A 16,860-nucleotide genomic window follows, 5' to 3' on the forward strand; every position below is an offset into this window, starting at 1 on the left:
GGAACAATGAATGCCAACATGTACTGTCAGATAATGAAGCAGAGCATGATCCCCCTCCCTTCGGAGACTGGGCCGCAGGGCAGTATTCCAACATAACGACCCCAAACACACCTCCAAGACAACCACTGCCTTGCCAAAGAAGCTGAGGGTAAAGATGGAGTGGTCAAGCATGTGTCCAGACCTAAACCCTATTGAGCATCTGTGGGGCATTCTCAAACGGAAAGTAGAGGAGCGCAAGGTCTCTAACATCCACCAGCTCTGTGATGTCATGGAGGAGTGGAAAAGGACTCCAGTGGCAACCTGTGAAGCTCTGGTGAACTCCATGCCCAAGAGGGTTAAGGCAATGCTGGAAAATAATAGTGGCTGTGCAAAATATTGACACTTTCACTTGGGGGTGTACTCACTTTTGAAAAGATATAATTAAATATTTACAAAAAATGTGAGGGGTGGAAAATTTTATATATATATATATATATATATATATATATATATATATATATATATATATATATATATATATATATATATATATTATATAAATTAAAAAAATATATTTATTTATTACACACTGTTTTGCTACCCAGGAATTACCCCTCCCAGCTCACCAAGCCTCAGTTTTTATGCTAGTGTCCCCTGTTGTGGATTTTGGGCACAAGCTGTGTTGCCCTAATTTTATGTTTAGCGCTCTGGGACATTCCAAGTATTCATGAATATGAAGACAACCTGTATCCTGTGATAGAAGTCTAATAAGGAGAATTCTATTCTTGGGAGTACATCACAGGACACAGTGATCCCCTCCCTCTTTTGTCTTTTCCTCCTTGTTTGCTACAGAACTGAGGCTTGGTGAGCTGGAGAGGGGTTATGCTTTGGCCAGTGTACATTCACCCGAAGGTGTCCGCATAACCCAAGTAGTCATGAATATGTCCTCTGATGTACTCAAAGGAAAGGATTTTACTGGTAAACCAGATATCTTATTTAGTAACATTGGGTAAAGGTGCCTATAAAAGCAGATCACCTCCTTTTTGGTACAGATGTAATGCAGTACACTAAATGCTCTGGTCTACTGCTTTTGTGCATAGCACTTTGCTCCCATACTCTTTATTCAAGCCAAAACCATGCAGAAAAATGCAGCTTTTGAGCAATGTAACTGAGCATTGTTTGCCTCACAACCTTTAAAAGCAGAATCTCCTTTGCCTGTTTGATATTATTTGAGGAGTCTAAATACTTTAGTGATCTTGCTATTTTACACATAGTGTATTGAGAGATTGAGTGTGTGTCCAACCAGCAATTTGCTACTGTCAATGCCAGTGAGCCAATGAGGAGAGAAAGCAAGGACTGCACCAAGAAGTGTGTGTGTGTGTATGTATGTATGGATACACCAGGTGCAGGAGCGAGCCTGCTTGACTGGGAGGCTTGCTATTAAGGGGACTTGGCAGGTGGGAGCAGCAAGTGGGGGAGCCCAACAAAAAGAATAGTATCAGGGCTGCTTTGTGCAAAAACCATTGCACGGAGCAGGTTAGCATAACATGTTTGATTATTTAAAAAAAAAAATCCTTTTAGAATCACTTTGTTACTCTGCATAAAGAGTCATGGGGGGCTAGGCAGGTAGTTAGAATTGTGCAACTGTATATATCGGGGAAACGGCAAGGACAATGCGGAGGAGGTTGTTGGGAACAGAATAGGTGTGTCCAACAGACATACTCCCTCTTTTAGAGGTCCAAAACATTGTTGTAAAATGCTATCTGAAGGTATAGAGGAGGTCCAGGGATGCCAAATGGATACAAGTTTATCCATTTTGTCAGTCAATTTAACCTTCTATCTTTTGGTGTACCATGACTTGGTTTGTCTTCGACTTTGTTTCAGGCAAGGGGAAGTAGGTGATTTCCAGGCTTTGACCGTGTCTGCTTGGCTGCTGTTAGAATATACCATGATCTAAATCAAATTTTGGAAAGCCCTGGAGGTTTGAGATTTAAAAGTGCATGTTGAACTAAGAAGGGGACTGTGGAGGAAATTTGTTCAGAGATTATCTAAAAAAAAATTTTCACAGAAATGTTGTGATATAGGACGGATTTATTACATATAAAAAACTATTTCCACTTTTTGCACGCTGAAACAACAATGTGATAAGTATTTGGGTATATAGTGGGAAATCTGGGACAGTACCATATACCATTATGTGAGATGTGTATGTGAGAGTGTATTTTAGGGGGCCAAAGGGGTATGGTGGAAGGTTTAAGCTAAACAGAACAGAATTTGTTTCAGGAAGTTTGTGGTGCATCTGTGCATTGTAATTCACATTGTAAACATTTTGTGTTCAACCGTCATCGTTTAACAAGATTACCTTTAAGAGTTTTAACTAAATATAATTCTGATGTGTTCAGGTCCAACTCTACAACTTCATGGCAAAAGATAATGTCCCTTTCCACAGTGTCATTTTTCCATCGTGTCTCCTGGGAGTCGAAGACAACTACACAGTGGTCAACCATCTTATAGCCACAGGTAAACCTACCGGTAATTGCACTGATGACGTGCTCCTAGTAACTAAGCAGAGCACTGTTTTTAAATGTGTGTACCATTACATGTTTATACAGGCCCTATACTGCTACTTAATTTTTGGTATTCGGTATTGCACTATACAGCCAAACCTGTAACCTTTTTTGTTGGCTTTTTTTGGACTATAAGATGCTGCCATCTTTCATTAATGTAGGGCCCATTCACATTGCAGTGCGTGTGTTATCTTGAGGGGTTTAGCATGCTTGCAATGCATTTTTAAAATTTATTCCAGTGTTTTATTTCCTGTACTTTAGTGTTATGTGCTGGAACATGCTGCACAAAAATTATACTTTTTTGATGTTACTCTTTTGGTGTGAAGTAAAGCCATAGACCATAAGGTAAATTACTTTGTTCTTGGGTTGGGACTGTGGGTTCCGTTCACTAAAGAATATCTCATGAGGTAATTGAATCCGGTGACACATTTTCTCCAATTATCTCTTCAGATGCTGAAATGTCAATTCACTATCCCCTCATGAGTTTACCTCACAAACCAAAAACATGAGGTAAATCGCTCGTAAAACGGTGTTAACTTGTTGCCGCCCATGCTATACCCAAATGACGGCTACAGCGCAGACTTACTCTGCTGGGAGAGCGTCTATTGACATCCTCTAGTGAATGTGCTGCCCGTGTGCCTTGCTCTGTGATCGCCAAGTCCGAAAGACTCGGCTGATCACAGATCGAGGTAAAGGGCCATTTACAGCAGTCCTTTACCATGTGACAGCTGAACACGGATGTCAACAGAAGCCGGTTATCGGGTTTGATCTCCTCACGCTGTCGGCGTGAGGAGAGAAGATATCTGATAACCAGTTTCTGTTAAAGGAACATCGACACTGATATTATCGGTGTCCTGATTATCAGTGCTACCTATCGGTGCTTATCAGTGTTCCTTATCGTTGCCCATCAGTGAAAGAGAAAATTGCCTGTTTGCGAAATGTTATAAACTTTTTTTTTTTTTTTTCCAACATTTATACTCTTTTTGTTTAGCAAAAAATAAAAACCCAGTGGTGATCAAATAGCGTTAAAAGAAAGCTCTATTAGTGTGGGAAAAAATGCTAAAATGTAGTTTGGGTACAGTATTGCATGGCCGTGCAATTGTCATTCAGAGTGTGACAGCTCTGAAAGCTGAAAATTGGCCTGTGCAGGAAGCAGGTGAGAGTGTCCAGTAGGTGAGTGGTTAAAGTCAATTCACTAAGGAAATAAAAGCCGGAGTCAATTAAGTAGTGCTCCAGGCATGAGGTATTTAAGGAATGTAAAAATATATAATAGCCAATTTGGAGGAGACTCTATCTTTTTGGATCAGTTTCTCCACAATAATGCATAGAAACCTAAGTATGGAAAAACACAGAATCATTGGGAGCTGATTAACTTAAAGTATAACTAAAGGCAAAACTTTTTTGTTTAGTTTTGGATAAAGTGGAGATGGATTAGCACCCCTGTCAGGAATTGCAGTCTGTGCCCCCTTTCAGAAATGAAGGCAAATCTCTCCAATGACTTTTTTCCACCAATAAATTTTTGTGTGTGTATATATATGTATGTGTGTGTATATGTGTGTGTGTATATGTATATATGTATATATATATATATATATATATATATATATATATATATATATATATATATATATATATATATAGTTTCTCACAAAAGTGAGTACACTCCTCACATTTTTGTAAATATTTTATTATATCTTTTCATGTGACAACACTGAAGAAATTACTCTTTGCTACAATGTAAAGTAGTGAGTGTACAGCTTGTATAACAGTGTACATTTGCTGCCCCCCCTCAAAATAACTCAACACACAGCCATTAAAGTGAAAATGTCCAAATTGGACCCAAAGTGTCAATATTTTGTGTGGCCACAGTTCTTTTCCAGCACTGCCTTTACCCTCTTGGGCATGGAGTTCACCAGAGCTTCACAAGTTGCCACTTCTTCCACTCCTCCATGATGACATCGCACAGCTGGTGGATGTTAGAGACCTTGTGCTCCTCCACCTTCCGTTTTGATTATGCCCCACAGATGCTTAATGGGGTTTAGGTCTGGAGACATGCTTGGCCAGTTCATCACCTTTACCCTCAGCTTCTTTAGCAAGGCAGTAGTCGTCTTGGAGGTGTGTTTGGGGTCGTCATGTTGCAATACTGCCCTGCGGCCCAGTCTCCGAAGGGAGGGGATCATGCTCTGCTTCAGTATGTCACAGTACATGTTGGCACTCATGGTTCCCTCAATGAACTGTAGCTCCCTAATGCCGGAAGCACTCATGGAGCCCCAGACATGACACCACCATGCTTGACTATAGGCAAAACACACTTGTCTTTGTACTCCTCGCCTGATTGCTGCCACACATGCTTGACACCCCATCTGAACCAAATAAGTTTATCTTGGCCTCATCAGATCACAGGACATGGTTACAATAATCCATGTTCTTAGTTTGCTTGTCTTCAGCAAACTGTTTGCATGCTTTCTTTTGCATCATCTTTAGAAGAGGCTTCATTCTGGGAAGACAGCCAACGGACCAATTTGATGCAGTGTATGGAGTATGGTCTAAGCACTGACAGGCTGACACCCCCCCCCCCCTGCTCCTTTAACCCACTCATACGTCTATTTCCCAAAGACAACCTTTGGCTATGATGCTGAGCATGTGCACGCAACTTTTGGTCGACCATGATGAGGCCTGTTGTGAGTGAAACCTGTCCTGTTAAACCGCTGTATTGTCTTGGTCACCGTGCTGCAGCTCAGTTTCAGGGTCTTGGCAATCTTCTTATAGCCTAGGTCATCTTTATGTAGAGCAACAATTTTTTTTTTTTCAGATCCTCAGAGTTCTTTGGCATGAGGTGCCATGTTGAACTTCCAGTGACCAAGTATGAGAGAGTGAGAGCGATGACACCAAATTTAACATACCTGCTTCCCATTCACACCAAGACCTTGAAACACTGAGTCACATGGCACCGGGGAGGGAAATGGCTAATTGGACCCAATTTGGACATTTTCATTTAGGGGTGTACTCAATTTTGTTGCCAGTGGTTTAGACATTAATGGCTGTGTGTTGAGTTATTTTGAGGGGACAAATTTACACTGTTATACAAGCTGTACACTCACTACTTTACTTTGTAGCAAATTGTAATTTCTTCAATGTTGTCATATGAAAAGATATAATAAAATATTTACAAAAAAATGTGAGTAGGAGTATACTCACTTTTACGATATACTGTATGCGTGTGATATATATATATATATATATATATATATATATATATATATATATATAATGTATGTATATGTATTTTTTTAAACAATTGTCATTCAATAAAAAAGTGAATAAGAAAGTCAAGCGCTGGCACACAGTCTCAGCTTCTTAAAACAAATCCAACATAAACCACATAAATATAATATGTACTATATATCAATCCAAAAAGATCAATTGATGTGCAGATAATCAATATTAAGATTCCATGGGAAAATGTGAATAGTCTTTCTTTTTTTAAGAATCTCCAACCATCGTGTCTTCTGATTAAAAAGTGCTTAGAACTCCTTCAATTAGTGCTCCACCACAATGTGTACAAAATGCACACTTGCCAACCCATACATATTGTATACACCTTGGATATTTTAAGAGTATCACCTGTTTTTGTTTCTGAGCTGAGGCTGTGCGCTAGCGCCTAAATTTCTTATTCGCTTTTTTATTTTGAGGTGGGTCCCACTTACAGGGCAGCTGCACACATTTAAACTATTCTGGTTGGCGCCATACTTTACACACATTTTTACATATTTTTATTCAATATTTGACATTCATAAAGATTTTGTATTTACTTACTGTTTTTGATACACTATGTGTGTCCTGTGAAAGCAGCTTCCCTTTTTGGTATCACCTTTTTTCTTTTGTATTAATACATATACTGCAGAGAGCGCATTGACTTGTGAGTTGGCATATTTCTACAGTTGAAACCATTTTACATTTTTATTAGCACTAAAAACTGACAGGGGTTCTAATCCTCCTCCACTGTATTCATCCCAGGTGTTGGACAATGCAGCCCTGTGCTGCTGGTGTGGATGAAACCTAAATGTAAATAAGAAAAGCATTCCTTCTATTGATTTAACTATAATACACTGTAGGTTAGCTTCTGATTCCTTATTCTTTTAATTAAATGGCAGCATGTTGTATCACTGTCTTTTCATTGTACAGTGTTACAAATGTAAAGTGTTGGGTACAAAAATAGAATTCTCAGAATCTGTAAATAGGAGCTGTCGTTTCCTTGCACAATTTCGCAGCTTTGCTACTACTTAGAGGTCTGTGATAGGTGTTTTGCATTCAGACAAATTCTTTTAATGATAGCATGGTTTTATTTAAGAATTTCAGTTGCAGGTTTAGGTTTGTGAGCTGAAACTTACAGCTTTCAGTTTTTTTAAATAAAATGTTGGTTTGTGTTAATTGCACACCAAGGGTTGTATACATTTTTCTTTCTCGTACATCACGAGACACAGACTCAGTAATTACTGATGGGTTATAGGGTATCACTAGGTGATTGGACACTGGCACACCCTAGACAGGAAGTTCAATCCCCCATATAACCCCTCCCCCCTACTGGAGGTACCTCAGTTTTTTCGCCAGTGTCTTAGGTGTTGGTCAAGGATAGAGTGGTGTTACGCCCTCATCCTAGTTTTCTACCGAAGGGGGTGTCAGGTTTTCATCTAAACCAAGATATTGTTCTGCCTTCCTTTTTTCCAAATCACTGCTCTATGGAAGAGAAGTCACTACATTCTTTGGATGTAGTGAGAGCAGTCAAAGCCTATCTGGAAGCGACTGCTCATGTTCGCAAAACGGATGTTTTGTTCGTATTGCCAGAGGATCATAAGAGGATAGGCAGCGTCGAAATCTACCATTACTAAATGGATTTGACAAGTAACTGTTCAAACTTATGGTTTCCACCTTTTCTAATCAAGGCGCACTCCACTAGAGCTATTAATGCTTCGTGGGCAGTGCATCACCAGGCTCAAATCTGCAAGGCCGCAACCTGGTCATCAGTTCATACATTCACCAAATTTTATCAGGTGGATGTGAGAAGGCATGAGGTTATCGCTTTTGGGCGCAGTGTGCTGCAGGCAGAGGTACAGGGTCCTCAGGTCTGATTACACTCTGTTTTGTGGTTCCCCTCCCCTCGGATAGCATTGCTCTGGGACATCCCATCAGTAATTACGGAGTCTGTGTCCCGTTAGGTACGAGAAAGAAAATAGGATTTTTATAACAGCTTACCTGTAAAATACTTTTCTTTTGAGGTATATCACGGGACACAGAGGTCCCTCCCCTCTTCTAATACACTTGTATTGCTTTGCTACAAAGCTGAGGTACCTCCAGTAGGGGGAGCAGTTATATGGGGGATTGAACTTCATGTCTAAGGTGTGCCAGTGTCCAATCACCTAGTGATACCCTATAATCCATCAGTAATTACTGAGTCTCTGTGTCCCGTGATGTACCTCAAAAGAAAAGTATTTTACAGGTAAGCTGTTATAAAAATCCTATTTTTCATATATTTGAGTTTCAGAAGGTACATCATGTTCTTCTCACTTTTCATTTCAGAATATCTAAACTATGAGGATGGTAAATTTTCCAAGAGTCGAGGAGTGGGTGTGTTTGGTGACATGGCTCAGGACACTGGTATCCCAGCTGACATTTGGAGATTCTATCTGTTGTATGTGAGGCCTGAGGGACAAGACAGTGCGTTCAGCTGGGGTGATCTGATGCTGAAGAATAACTCGGAGTTACTGAACAACCTGGGCAATTTTGTTAACAGGTACACAACCAGATAAATACCAAGGAAACATTAGCATATCATTTTATGTGTTGGATAGGTAACCTTGTATAAATGCAATTTGTCAAGATGGTTTCCTTTTTGATTCATTGAAGTGGATGTGCATATGCTGATGTATATGATGTAAAAGGCAATATAAAATTTATGAAGCACACCAAAAGGAAGTCATGCTGTACTAGCTGCTAAGATATTCTCTTGGTGGTTAAATACCTGATGTGTGTAAAGATAAGTCAGCATTTCAGTATGCGACATTAAGCTTAGTGACATTAACCAGTGGAATGTGGTGCGTCTTATTGAAATGGAATGCAAGAATTCTGATCAGCATAAATAAACTAAACCCAGTTTGGTTATACTGATGGACGATCTCTCTTCTCCACAGCACACAGAGTGTAATTTACTAAGTCTGGAGCAGACAAAATCTAAAGCAGCTGTACATGGCAACCAATTGTCTTCTAGCTTTCATTTTCAAAACTTAAAGTGGTTGTAACGGCAGTGTTTTTACCTCCATGCTGTCTATGCATGAAGGTAAAAAACCTTCTGTGTGCAGAAGCCCCCTAATGCTTACCTGAGCTGCCCTCTTTTGATCCAGTGATGTCCACGAGAGCCTTGCCACTCCGGGGACTCGCACTCCTGATTGGCTTTTGGCAGCAGTGGGAGCTATTGGCTCCTGTTGCTGTCATACATAGCCAGTAAGCCAATGGGGAGACGAAGGGGGTGGGGCCAAACCGCTGCTCAGTGCGTGAATGTACACACAGAACCATGGCTTAGGAGCACGCCTGTTTTGATCATGTTTCTAAAGCTCACATAATGCACATTTTCATCTTTCAGCTGTCATGCTGCAATGTCTGCCCGCTTAAAGGGGTTAAACTCAGTTTATTATGAGCAGACCCTGGTGCAGAAGGCCAGAGATACAGTAGAAGAAAACCTCACTCAGGACAATGACCTGCTGAGTTCCAGGTTTACTATAGTTGACATCATGGCCAACTGAGTTTCTTTAAAGAGGAAGTAAACCCTGATGAGTTTACTTCCTCTTTCATTCCCTGCAAAGGCAAAGCATAATGGACTACTATGCATCGCATAGTAGTCCATTATGTGTCACTTACCTGACACAGGAGCCAGCAAAGTCACCGCTGTCCCCTGTAGTCCACCGCATCCATCTTCTTGGTGGGGTCTCGCAGCTCCGCCGCTGTCATTCGGCGAAGCCGCGATGACGTCAGTCCCGCGCATGCGCACGGGAGCCGACACACGTGGCAGCTCCGTCGTTGAGAATGCCGCGCTCAGTGCGCCTGCGCGCCGCTGTCTACGGCGCATGCGCCGTAGACAGCGGTGCCTGTTTTCGGGCAAATATCTCCTAAACCATATAGGTTTAGGAGATATTTCTTGGACCTACAGGTAAGCCTTAATCTAGGCTTACCTGTAGGTCAAAGTGGTTTGTAAGGGTTTACAACCACTTTAATATTTAGCACTAAAACATTTTTTTCCTTTTTTATCTTTGCTGATAACTACTGACCAAATATGTAATAACTAAATTCCAAAATGCATGTATACTGATTACAGGGGAGGAATTTTGGCATTAATAGGAATGGATTTGATTGAACATTTTGAAATTTTTACAAGATAAAAATTACATAATACTTGAAGTGGAAGCCTAACACTAACTATTCTTAAAAATGCTTTCCCTCCCCTTCATCTAACCTGTATTTAAAAAAAAAAAAATCTGTGTACTTGCCTATTTTTAGTCCGGTCGCATGATTCCGCAGCTCCGGCTTCCCTGTGTCTATATCGGCTGTGAATTCTGGGAGCTGTAACATCACCCATAGGCTCCTAAGGCTCAGCCATTGTCGGCACTCCCTCTTCTCCCCTGCATCGGCTGCTCATTGTATACAGTAGGGAAGCCAGTGCTGCAGGATCATGTGACCAGACTGGAGCCAATACAAAATAGGTAAGTATACCAATTTGTTTTAGTACAGGGTAGATGGGGAGAGGGGGGAGGGAACAGGGAAAATATATCCAGCCACAAATCGGTAGGAACAAATAATTTTTTTTTGTTTTTCTAAATAAGGGGGGGGGGGGGTGTATCCTTTTGAAGCTGTTTATATTCTAAAGCATGTCAGAGGACATCTCTGGATAAGTCTGATTTATACACAGGCATGGGAGAGATGGATATATCAGTGCTTGAAATAATAATCCTTTTCTTGGAGTGCATCATGGGACACAGAGCAGCATAGTAATTACTATGTGGGTTATAGCCACCTTCAGGTGATGGACACTGGCACACCCTAAACAGGAAGTTGCCTCCCTATATAACCTCTCCTCCTACCAGGAGTATCTCAGTTTTTGTAGCAAAGCAATATACGTATACCTATACCCCAGGAAAGAGGGATTGGGCCTTTGTGTCCCATGATGTACTCCAAGAAAAGGATTTTACAGGTAAGCTGTAATAAAAATCCGGTTTTCTTTATCGTACAACATGGGACACAGAGCACCATAGTAATTACTATGTTGGACATCCCATAGCAATGCTATTTGAGGGGAGGGAGACACAACCCTTAGGGCGCCAACAGACTTGAGGAACTATACTGCTGCCTGCAGCACACTGCGCCCAAAGGCGATATCCTCGTGCCCTTTTTTACATCCACTTGATAAAATCTGGTGAATGTATGGACTGCAGACCAAGTTGCGTAGAGTGTGCTTTGACCTGAAAAGGTGGAATCTTTCCCTTTAAATCAGAAGTCTGAATTATAACTTGCCGAATCCACTTGGCAACGGTGGATCTCAACGCTGCCTGTACTTTCTTGGGACCCTCTGGCAGTACAAATAAGACATCAGTCTTCCGGATCTCAGTTGTCTTTAAATAGACCTTGACCGCTCTCACCACATCAAGACAATGTAGTGATTTCTCTTCCCTGGAACATGATTTTGGAAAAAATTATGGCAGGATAATATCTTGGTTCAGGTGGAAACCTGAGACCACTTTTGGCAAAAAATCGGAATGAGGGCGTAACACCACTCTGTCATCATGAATAATCAAGTATGGCTCTTTACAAAAAAGAGCAGCCAATTCCGAAACCCTCCTTGCTGAGGATATAGCAATCAAGAACACCAGCTTCCTTGTCAGAAGGATTAAGGGAATATGCTGAATCTGTTCAAAATGGCTGTTTTTGTAACACTGACAAAACTAAGTTCAAGTTCAAAGGTGATCAAACTGGCGGATTAATCCACATCATCCCTTGCATAAAACCCCAGACTTAAGAATGTGTAGCAAGCAGTCTTTGAAATAAGACTGATAAAGCTGAGACTTGACCTTTAATAGTACTCAAGGCCAACTTCATCTCTACCCCTAATTATAGAAAGGCAAGAATTCTGCTTATCGTATATCTCAGAGGGTGCCAACCCTTGGATTCACACCAGGAAACATAAGCCCTCCAGACTCTATAATATATAGTTCTGGAAGCCGGGTTCCTTGCATTAATTAAAATAGAGATAACTGACCCGGGAAAGCCCACGTTTCTTCAGAATGTGGGTTTCAATAGCCAAGCTGTTAAATGTAGTGTTTGTAAGGTAGGATGGAATATCGGCCCCTGTGAGAGTTGGTCCGGCCATAGTGGAAGGGACCATGGATCCTCCACTGCCATCTTTTACGATTTCTGCATCTCATGACCTTCTGGGCCATGCTGGTGCTACCTGAATTACCGGCTTTCTTTCCAGCTTGATCCTGCAAAGAAGTTGTGGCAGCAATTGAATAGGGGGAGATGCATAGATCAGTGAAAACTGATCCCACAAGATCACCAACGCATCTGTTCTGCATGCGAATGGATCCCTTGTCCTGGACCCAAAGTTAACTCTTGATGCTAGAAGATCTACCTCCGGAGTCCCCCATCTTTGACAAACAGCCCGAAAAATGTTGGGGTGAAGAGACCATTCCCCTGGGAATAACTTCTAGTGACTCAAATAGTCTGCCTGCCAATTCTGTATTACGGGAATGAAGACTGCTGATCGGCATGGAATATTCCTTTATGCCCATGTTAGAATATGGTTCACCTCTGTCTGCGCTGCAAGACTCTTGGTGCCCCCTTGGTGATTGATATAGGCCACCGCTGTGTCGTCTGATTGGATCCTGACAGGAAAATCCTGTAACCTGGAAGTCCAGGCCTTCAGAGCCAGGCGCACTGCCCGAATCTCTAGGATATTGATGGGCAAGGCTCTTTCAGATCTTGATCACGGTCTCTGGACAGTTGTCTTCTCTAGTACTGCTCCCCAGCCTGAAAGGTTACCACTTTCCAGATAACTGGTCTGAAGGATTTTCCTTTCAGCAGATTCTGGGTTAGTAACCACCAATTGAGGCTTTGGGAGACCCTTGGGGACAGCCGCATTGGCAAGTCTAAAGCTTGAATCGTTTTGTTCCAAGCAGATGGAATACTAATTTGCAACAATCTGGAATGGAACTGGGCATGGGGAACTGCTTCGAATGAAGCCACCATTTTTCCTAACGACCTCATGCAAAGACGAATGGAGAGATTTCCTTTCGATCTGACCATCCGCACCAACTCTTTTATGGAGTTGATTTTTGCCTGAGGCAAGAACATCTTTTTCTGGGCTGTATCACTGATCAGACTCAAATAATCCAGCTTTTTTTAGTGATTTTAAGGAAGACTTCTCTAGGTTGAGAACCCAACCCAGAATTCCCAGGTAACTGGTTGTAATGCGTACAGCCGCTGATTGGTCTATTGGCAAAAGATTGTCTAAGTTTTTCAAGACTGTTTATGCCCTGTGCCCTTAACCTGGCTAGAGGTGGGGCTAGCACTTTGTGAATGCTTGGGGTGCTCTAGCTGGCCCGAAGGGCAAGGCTACCAACTGAAATGTTGGTACTGTTCTACTTCGAAACGCAGAAACCTTTGGTGAGCGGGAAATCTAGGGACATGCAAGTGTGCATCCCTGATGTCGATTAGACACCAGAAGTTCTTGTAGGATAGAAACTTATGACCCGATCAAATTCAACGAAAGGAGTGGATATTCGAGAACTGATTTTGATTCTTTAGATCTAGGATGGGTCTGTTGAATAAAACCTCAAACCTTGCTCTTCTATGCAGATCTGTGCATATACAGGAAATGCATGAAAAGGCTGAGAAGGTTTTAAGGAACATAAAGAAGAAACAGAACTATCAGCTGTCTCTGCTAGAGGTAGCTTGAAAGAAGTCTCTGTAAGAGATTGTACCTTAAGATTGTAATTAAGAGGCTGAAAAAGGTTCATCCACCGTTGTTTCCTCCACCGAAGATTCATCGGTTTGCCTTTCTTCCTGATCTCCTGAGGGTAACACCTCATCTTCTACCCACTGTTCCCTTGATAAGGGGTCCAAGGTGGGAGAGGCGGGAATCTAACACTCTTCCTATCCTTTGGATAGCAGATGCGATTAAAGTCGCTAATTTTCCTTCTAGGCCCTGCAGGGCGGAGGAAGATGTGTTTTCAGTCATGTATTCAGGGGCTTAAATGTGAGACGCAGTTGCATCACCAATTCGTCCCAATGACTCACCCTGGCTTTTTTGCCATATCTGGTATCTCAGGTGAGGATGACAGTGTGGAGGGACGCCTGGAGTTCCCAGTGCCTGTGGGTTGGATTTTTTGCTGAGCACAAAAACAGGGGCACTAAGTAAACAAGACAATGTAGTGACTTGCACATTTGAACAAAATACTTAGCAAAAGAAAATGCTAATAAAGCTCAGCTTTTAGTTGTTTCCTGTAGTGGAAATGCCATGCATCCCTTACGTGCCCCCAGAGCTCTTGTGTCCTGTGTGTCCGCTTGCAGCTGTGAGCGTCTTTCTGTTCCCAGCAACTGCGCCGTGTGCCCCTCGTGTACTTATGTCCTGCACACAGTGCCGCGCCTGCAAGCCACGCCCCCTCCATCAATCAACATCCCCCCCCCTCTGTCTTTCATTAGCCCTAATTCGCAGATGGCTGACATGCTCCTTGAGCAAAAGGTGGGGGAGGGCTGGGCGTCGAAGTTTGAAAAACTTGTGGAGAATAGAACAATTTCTAAATAAGAAAGCCGCTGCCGCCGCCACACCCCCCAGAGGGGGAAGGGGGGGATACAAGCTTTAGCTCAGGATGAGGATCCCCCCTGACTTTTGAGACCACACATGTGCAGTTTAGCTGGGACTTCTGACTGAGAAGTGACATACTAAGGTATGCATTTACTCCCTCTAGTAGAGATTTTATGGCATGACACAATTTTTTACTTTATGTAGGAAGAAAGCATAAGTGGACTTTTTACAGTTCTTAGGCTTCTTCCCTTACCTTTTCCTCGCTGCAGGATACTGCTGTAACAGACAGATCCAAACTTCACCCATCATGGCAGGCTGCGTTACCAAACCTTTATGGACCGGTTCCCTATTATAGGGGGTCCGCTGCCTTGGACCTGTATAACACCCCTCAGGAAAACTTTAGGTAATGTAGCATGACCAAAAAAGTCCTGGGTCGTGGGGTCCAGCCCTGCAAAGAGGCGTTGCAGGTAAAACCTTGTGCTTCGTATACGAGGCCCGGGTACCATCCACCTTGGCCGCAGTGGCACTTTGGATGGATCCGGTCTATGGAGGCTGTTTAAATCCAGCATGGGATCTCTCCAGCTTGGAGCTCTTCTGAGCACATCTTCACTCGTGACCAACACCTTACAGTACATCATGGGACACAGAGGTCCCACCCCTCCTTTTCTGGGGTGTATGTATACGTATATTGCTTTGCTACAAAAACTGATATACTCCTGGTAGGAGGAGGGGTTATATAGAGAGGCAACTTCCTGTTCAGGGTGTGCCAGTGTCCATCACCTGAAGGTGGCTATAACCCACATAGTAATTACTATGCTGCTCTGTGTCCCGTGATATATGATAAAGAAAAGAACTTTAGAGCTTTGTATTGAGAAGTCCTGGTCACACAGAGGAGCCAGAAGTACATCCTTCCATCACGTGTATCGCAAATATGTTGAGGCACTACTCCTAAAGTTCTATTTTCCAATGTGCAAATTACAGCAGCAGTCAGCTGTTATGAACTGCATCCATATTACCTGTAAGAGAAGTGATTTGGACTCTTGTGTTTATATTAACATTTATGAATGTCCTTTTCTTTCAGGGCAGGCATGTTTGTGCAGAAGTTCTTCAATGGCCAAGTTCCACAGATTGAGTTGCTTCCAGAGGACAAGAGGCTCTTGGCTCATGTCACAGCAGAGCTACAACAGTACAACCAGCTGCTGGAAAAAGTTCGGTAAGAGTCCTTTCTCTGCTGACCAGACTGTAGACCCTACATTTTATATTAGGCAAAAAAATGGCAGTTGAGACCCTTACTCATGCATTATCCCTGACATACGCAATGCTGATAGAACCCCCGAAAGACTTTCAACCCTCATATCTTGTGGGAAGAAGTGGGAAAGAGACCTGGCTAGTAATTTCACGGACAACCAGAAACAACAAATACTCCGCTTCACCCACAAATCCTCCTTATGCACCAGGCTACAGGAAACGAACTACAAAACCCCTGCTCTTTTACATAAGATCTTCCCGTCGACCTCGGACCGTTGCTGGCGGTGCCACTCAGACGAAGGTACTCTCCTTCATATATTTTAGTCCTGCCCCCGTTTGCATAATTTTTGGAGCAAAGTTCGGCGTATCACTCAGACATTCACTGACCGGGTAGTACCGCTCTCGCCGACCTATTTTCTCTTACACGTGACTGATATGCCACCCCGGAAATATGGAAAATCCGTGATACGACACCTTTTGGATGCAGCTAAAGCGTGCATACCACTTAACTGGAAATCCCCGAACCCACCGACTATCGCCCAATGGCTTCATAAAGTAGATGACATTAGCCGACTGGAAGACTTGATCCTTACCAGCCAACACTGGCAGGAAACATACTCTAAAACGTGGCAGGCATGGAACGCCTTCAGATATTCTGATGAAGGTCGTACTTTCAGGAGGGTTGACTGACAACCCTCTCATGATACTCACTCGGCAGACCCCTCCTGGACCCTTCTCCCAACCCCAAAAAAAAAGGTAGAGGACCAGTTATTAGCTTTGCAGTGACATAAAAAAAATGGCAGTTAAAGTACATGGAAATTTTTTGCTAACTTCTGCAGGATCCGTGATGCCCTGAGGTGTATTTTGAACATTTCTCGTCATGGAAATCAGTATATACAAGTCAATGAGCCATGGAAATGTATCAAAGGGACACAGCAAGAACAGTAAGTGTTGCTTTATTTGTGTAATTTAGGATAAAAGAGCAGTTTTATTAGCGCTCTCTAATATTCACAGTTGATGAAAAAATGAGAATGCATTCATCAAGATCGTCAAAATATTCTGTGTGACCACCAAAAACCTTTTTGTGTAGAATGATGCAGATTGGCTCTGCCATATGCCAGCCGGTTCTGATTGCCTCGGTTCTGAATGACGACGATAGCAATCGCCTTCTAAAATGTGGTAACCTTTTATGAGAGTTGGGCATAAAACAAACAGAAG

At 42.4% G+C, this 16,860-nt stretch overlaps 1 protein-coding gene across 2 annotated transcripts in view; it reads left to right on the forward strand.

Annotated features, from left to right (window-relative positions):
- Positions 1-16,860, forward strand: part of MARS1 (methionyl-tRNA synthetase 1) — a 58,996-nt gene that overhangs the window by 31,656 nt on the left and 10,480 nt on the right. For both annotated transcript variants that reach the window (XM_077483601.1, XM_077483602.1), the window contains exons 14-17: positions 2,382-2,499; positions 8,124-8,337; positions 15,476-15,607; positions 16,482-16,586. In XM_077483601.1, the coding sequence (XP_077339727.1) occupies positions 2,382-2,499; positions 8,124-8,337; positions 15,476-15,607; positions 16,482-16,586 (569 nt within the window). The remainder of the gene's footprint in view (positions 1-2,381; positions 2,500-8,123; positions 8,338-15,475; positions 15,608-16,481; positions 16,587-16,860) is intronic.

The sequence above is a fragment of the Lithobates pipiens genome, unplaced genomic scaffold (assembly GCF_037356315.1).
Source record: "Lithobates pipiens isolate NorthernLeopardFrog02 unplaced genomic scaffold, aLitPip1_a1.2 Scaffold_16, whole genome shotgun sequence".
NCBI classification, from domain to species: Eukaryota; Metazoa; Chordata; class Amphibia; order Anura; family Ranidae; genus Lithobates; species Lithobates pipiens.